Source organism: Notothenia coriiceps, unplaced genomic scaffold (genome assembly GCF_000735185.1).
Source record: "Notothenia coriiceps isolate Sejong01 unplaced genomic scaffold, NC01 NC01_scaffold00014289, whole genome shotgun sequence".
NCBI lineage: Eukaryota > Metazoa > Chordata > Actinopteri > Perciformes > Nototheniidae > Notothenia > Notothenia coriiceps.
In genome coordinates, this window is record NW_011346990.1 from 160,783 (window position 1) to 167,531 (window position 6,749).

Below are 6,749 nucleotides of genomic sequence, written 5' to 3' on the forward strand. Positions count from 1 at the left end.
TCATTCGACTCGTGGTCTGGCTACATCCTGGGCTTTGTTCAGGGGTGTTTCCATCCAAGACATTTGTGCAGCAGCGAGCTGGTTCTCGCCGCTCACTTTTGTCCGCTTTTACAGATTAGACGTCTCTGCTCCCAGTGTGGCCCATGCAGTGCTGGGCCCCCTGCTGAGTTAGAGCTCTAACTGTTAAGTTCTGGTTGGTCTTGGTGACTTTCGAGATAAGCTCGTCTGGCAATACGGGAGCTACAATATCCCATAGTGAGACATCGAACGGAGTGTTATGAATGAGAACTATAGGTTACTTACGTAACCCCAGTTCTCAGAGTAACATGAAGTGAGATGTCTCACCAGACGGCCCTCCTTGCTATGGTGAAGCGAGAAGAGGTGCTTATTTTGAATGACGCATGCGGCGTAGCGCAAGCTACTTATAGGGGGTGGATTCCCTGACGCTGACGTCAAGATCACCAGCCAATCAGGATTGGCGTAATGAGATTGATGCTTCTGTTTGCTCCGCGATGAGGCGCATCCCATAGTGAGACATCTCACTTCATGTTACTCTGAGAACTGGGGTTACGTAAGTAACCTATAGGTTTATTTATGTCTGTATAGGTCGTTGTTGTGAGTGTGGATGGTCGGGGAATTTACAACAAATCTCCATTAGAAAACACGCATTTTAAAAGGTTTTTCACCTGCCGTCTGTCTGCAGACTTGTCAAAGCCTTAATTCATGGTTTTTACTATCCGGTATCAGTATGTTGTTACTTCGGCATCATTTTGAAACGTGTATTACAATTAAATCACGGTCAAATATGTTCATCTTGTTGTAGTTGTAGCCCCCTTGACAGCGATTCTCTCTCTAGTTTAGCATACTCAGCCCGACTCAGCCTGGTTGTTCCTGGCCCTAGAACCACGATTTTATGGGGCCATTACATCACCAGAAGTCCCAATTTAAGGGGTCATTTCTCCCAAAAAAAAATGTTTACTCACTATATCAACAGCCCCACCAAAAATATTTTCCACCAGCCGCCACTGATGCCGACCTATGCTGACAAGTAAGTGAAGAGTAGACAATATAAAGGTATTGGCTTTAGGGAAATGTCCCAGCAGTTTAGGATAATGAAGGTTCTAATCTAATCAATGACATAGCCATTACATTTCTAACTCCTAATGACAGGAAGGCAGAAAGCGCTTTATACAAATAATAATACTCATAATAGCAGACATTTTTTAACAATGACCACAATATCATTATTTTAATAAACCAAATATGAACAATTGAGGAAAATGAGGAAGAAATGATGATTCAAGTAGTAATGTAGTTAGTGCATAAATTACTATTGCAACAAATGTGTACATTTTCTTCATTATTAGTCGATTTTTTTTTTGGACGAATGCTCCGGGCCAGTGGTTACAATGGTGGGGCCAGTGATAATACAAGTCCACCGGCCCAGAGGGCCAGTGGTATTTTACCCTTAATGTCTACCTCTGCGGTAAGTCACTAGCACCCCCGTCGACAATTTACTAGCGGTATTTACTTGCGGTACCGCGGTGGGCCGGCGGTACCGAAGTGGGCCAGTCGAGAGTCCCGGGCTGATTTGTAGTTCCAGTCCGCCCCTGAACAGCAGCCATTAATAAAGTTGACGTGCACTGCGTTCAGGATGCACTTTACCTTCAGAGATCTATGGAGCATTCCAGATGTGTCAACATGTGTTGTTACTATTTCAGTTGGCACACACAAACACACACATTTAGCAACAAGCGATTAGCAATATCTCATCAGTCCACACATTGTGTAAACCCTCCATCTCTTGTCAGCGAGACACATTAGCACACACACACACAAACACACACACACACACACACACACACACACACACACACACACACACACACACACACACAAACTGTATGTTGTAACCTGGCTAACAAGCAGACCCCCCTGGTCAATGAGTTTGGAAATGCATGGTCACCTCTAATGACCGGGTGGTTCCTTCGTCTGTCGGTGTCTGTCTGTCTCTCTTTGGCAAACAACAAACTAAAAGCTCCACCATTAATCACCTTTCAATACTCTGAAACAGTCAAGTGTTCTAGATAATAGCTGGACTGGTGAAAGAAAAATGTCAAGAAGTGCTGGTTCAAGTTCAAACTTGTTACTATGGCACACCTTGGCGTCTAATTACGCGCCTAAATAATGCTAAAACATGTGTTCCTTATGGTTAAGAGGTGCAAGTTAATATTCTAAGTACTTACCTTTACAATGGCTACTAAGGTGGTGATCAGTTTTGCTATAGCATGTGTTTTTTCTAGTTCAGCAAATATGAAAGAGGGGTCCAAATAATTGTTTTTGAGAATGGTGTGATGGGGATGCCTAGAGGAAAAAAAAATCATCTTACCTAAAACATGTTCCATTAAAGAGGTGGATATTATAGATGTGAATGTCCCTTACAGACAGATTTGTGAAAGCCTTGCGATGTAAATGAATGCAACAACAAAAAAGACTGCACACCTGCCAATCAATATGTTTTCCTCACCAAGTGCACTCTACGGGAAAATATGCATTTAGTTAGAGCATTGTTACAATAATATAATTAATACAAGTATCATCAACCAGCTGGTGTGCACTGGGTGGTCCTGCATCATTGTTGATGACTTTCTCATGTCTGAAGCTGTTACACTGGTTTATATTAGTGGATTTAAATAAGAAACAAAATTACATTAATAGGCCTATAGTAGCACGACTGTATACAACACTTTAGTGACTGCTTATAGCAAGAGGAAGAACCAGCCTCATGGTTTCATGGCAGTTAATAGCCTAAGCATAGAGCATTAGTCAGTCAGTATAGTCACTAATAACGCTGCTGTGTATTTACCTCTGAGTTGAAGGCGCTGTCACCCTCCGCTGTTCCAAACGCCACGAGCGCGCACAGCCCCATCGCGAGGAAGGTGCGTCTCCAGAGCAACCAGAAGGAGCTGTTCCGCGAGGAGGAGGCCATGGTCCGGGCGCGAGGGAAATCAGTAGTGGTTAAATCCCAGAGGATAAACTAGGGTGTCTTTGAAAGGTTTTTACAGTACTGTTGGTTTAAGTGGTAAAAACCCTGATACGATGGTTGTAAACTATTCCCAAGTGAGAATTATACGACGGTCTTCAACTGTGCACTTGTATCCTGGAAAAGAGCCCCATTTCAGTTTTACAGCCAGAGCCGCACTACAAACTGACCCTCCATAAATGTCGTCGACTTGTCATATGTGAACCTCCATGCAGGTTTCTCCTTTAAGTCGTTTTAACAGCGTTAACAGTCAGTCTCACCTTTCTTTGACTACTGTGCTCTGTTATCTCTAGCGGGAGTTACCCACTAGAGCGCCCGACTCATTTAATTAACATCAAAGTCGCTGCCCTGTTAGTAACCTTGAAAGTGCACTTTAAAAGAGCAACAATGTCTCCAGCAGTGCCCACTATCAGCAAAGTGTGCATAACCCAGAAATGCTTTTGAGTAAATAATGTAGCCTACTGCTGACATGTTCAAATACAGTGGGTAAATGAACTCATGTCGTGTTAATGCCTATTCGGGTGCATTCAAATGTACCCTGAGAAAGTTTAGAAATCTGAAACGGCGACAACATGAAAGTTCACCGCACTTGACTCCTTCAGCAGCAGCTCGAGCAGTGTCGTAGCTGTAAGTGGCAACGGCAGTTATAGCTCGCGACCTCTTGTAAAAAAAAAAAAAGAGCCCTCTACGTCCAGTTGTTCCCTTTTGCCAGAGGAAACCGTCTCGGAAGCCGATACTTAGTTGCTATCAGTCTTATCCTGATTCCGTGGCTCTGTTGTGTTCCTACCGAAGCAGCACGGACAGTGGTCCTCTGTTGGTGGGGTTTCAGTACCAAACGTGGAGATGAGAGCGTCAAGCGTGGCAGCACATCAGCGAGGTGTCCCTGTCATGGCTGCCAAAATAAAAGGTACGCAGTCTGAATCATTCTTTCGTCTCTGACGGTTTTGAAAGCAGAAGAAAAAGGGAATACTGTATAATAAAGAAAGTTATTTTCTCCATGCAGAATGTGACGTGTTTCCTTCTCAATTATATTGGCCTTTTAACAGTTAAACAAATGCAAATGTTTGAGGGAGCTCACGTAACAAGTAGCATAATGACTCAGGAATAATATTTGTTTTTATTAACTATTAAAGTTTCCTGCCAGGTCTGATATTTTAGTTGTCTCTTATTTTGAAGGCAAATCATTTCCGGCTTTGTCCTATTTTCCAGTGGCTGACTTGATGGAGCTGACCACTACAATGCTTCACAACCGGACGGATGGAGGTGGAAGTGGGACAGGGAGCGGAGGAAGAGCCCGAGGCGGACGCCAGCAACCATGACCCTCCCCCCAATGTGTGTCACACACGTACAAATACTGAATGTAACAGGTACATGTACTGATAAGCTATGAGATTTGAAGTCACCATTAAGAGATAAACATAATAAAAGGGTTATTAACCCAATTCATTAACTGATATGACCATGGTGTTACTGTTTGTTTCACTCAATTTTGAAACGATTTTGCCACATACAATAAGCTTTGACAGGATAATTTGTCAAAGTGACTTTTTTTTCATCTGTGAAAACAGATAATTTAAAATGTCATAATTACTTTACATGCCTTACATATATGTTTAAGAACACATGGATACATTGCTTAGTAGTGCATTGCAGCCTCTTGTGGCCAAAATGAGTATGAAAAGTAAATAAAGACATAAGGTTAATAGTAAGATATGCGTAGATGCTAAACAAAGTTGTTTTGTTAAGTCTCACATATAATAAAAAAAGAACAACTTGAATCGGTACCTGTTTGCATTTGTCAATACTGTCTTGCCTTTTGCAATTCACTATGCACTTACCCCTGCTTGATATTGCAGGGAAATATGTCTAAAAGGCTAAATAAATTTTGGCCTGAGGTCAACACAAGAGGTGTCACAGTTTACTGAACATACACAAAGGTTGTTGGTAAGCCTCTTTTTTTGAGCTTCAGTTCATTTAATACATTGAAATGTTACTCAGCAATTGTTATCCGTTTTACTTTTGACAAATGGAAACAACACGTGACATTTTCAAGCAATCCAACTTGTTTGGAGAAAAAATAGTGGTAATAATTTGACTTCTTGGAAATCGCCATTGTATAATTTGTGTGACTTTTGCTGACAACTAAAAAGGCAAATGTACTTACAAATAAAAGGGATGTTTTATCACTTAGGGTTTTCCAGTTACTCATAAGGATCAGCACCTGCTTTATGTGAGTCACTCTGCTTCAATGGTCTCTTTGTATGATGTTTGTCTCAGGTAGGTTTTAACCCCAGAGGCTAACATCAGTCAACACCTGCCCACACACCAGTGATCTCAACAGAATTAGGAATGACACTCATATCTCTTCTACAGCCTTTAGTATGTTGATGTTATGCGTCAAATATATTTAATTAACGCAGAAAAAGGTAACTTTTCCCTCTTGTGTTTCATAGTGGTATTAATGTTGACGCACTGTTAGATCGCTTTATGTTTTCCTCAGCTACCAACAATAAAGGCTACAATTTTTTCTTTTTTAACTGTGCAACTTCTACTTCTTGTAAACATTTCCACAGGCTTCTTCTAGGAGCCTTGGTGCTTATGGTGGCTTTCCAAAGCAAGAAAATTAGGGCTGGAAACGTAGTGGTCTGACAAAGGCAGAGTTAACACCCTGTAAAAAGATAATGTAAGGATGGATCGCTTGCTTTTCATTTTAAACAGCTTGTCTCACTAGATTTTTCTTTAAACGCTCTACTCCCCTCTGTTGGTGGTAGTTGTGACGTGCAGCCATAAACCAAGTGACGTGTTGCATATTGACCAATGTTGTGCTGTTTAGGATAAACCAGCTTCTAATCAAAACTGTGAGTTAGGGCCTAATAGAGAATGCAAGACAAGTGTTCAATGCTAAGTACTATCTTCCCTCAATTATTTAATGTGAGCCCATATTTGGAGGTAACAGAAGTAAGTGACACAATAGGTATTTTTTGCATTGGTTTGTGGCTGCTTCCTCTTTAACATAGAATACCATTTACATGTTGTTATGTTTTTTTTTGTTGCTTTACTTCCCATAAAGCCCCAACATTTAGTTTTCCTCACTTGCTTTTGTCCTGTAGTCACATAAGCTGTACTCTGAATATCCTTACGGCAAAACCGTTTCTACACTGATCCAGCAACATGAAAAGGTAGGCTTTGTTTTGATACTCTTACTTCAGAACCATAACATTTAGCTTTTCGAACTGATAAAAGTCTTAATGATTTTTGGAACTTCCCTCTTTGCCTTTGTAAGGCTCAAGTAAAGGAAATCACAGAGGTCAATATTTAGTCAGAATCAGAATACCTTTATCCGTCCTACAGAGGGGACATTTTAATTGTTACAGCAAAAGTGAAGATAGAGACAAAAAAATATCAACATCAATCAAGATCAAATAAAAAGGCAATTTTAAAAATTACTAAAATGGTCAAGTTACATTCAAAGTACATTTTACTGACTTACAAATTGCACGTACGTGTTATTGCACAACAGTATTTGCCGTAGTCTTGTTTGTAATGTTATTGCACTTTGGCATAATTACTATACAGTGGTGTCTTAGTCTTAAGTTGTGTGAGTGTGGGGGACTATTCTACTGAATGACTATTCATTTGTCGTTCATTTATGACATGTGTTTTTAAAAAGGTTGTTGTTCTAAATGAATCTTCTTCCTTTCACAGA

General features: G+C 40.7%; 1 protein-coding gene across 1 annotated transcript in view; it reads right to left on the reverse strand.

Annotated features, from left to right (window-relative positions):
- Positions 1 to 3,932, reverse strand: part of LOC104948393 (matrix metalloproteinase-15-like) — a 162,556-nt gene extending 158,624 nt beyond the window's left edge. Inside the window, exon 1 of the mRNA XM_010774587.1 lies at positions 2,867 to 3,932. Within this exon, the coding sequence (XP_010772889.1) occupies positions 2,867 to 2,989 (123 nt within the window). The 5' untranslated portion in view covers positions 2,990 to 3,932. The remainder of the gene's footprint in view (positions 1 to 2,866) is intronic.
- Between the last annotated feature and the right edge of the window lie 2,817 nt (positions 3,933 to 6,749).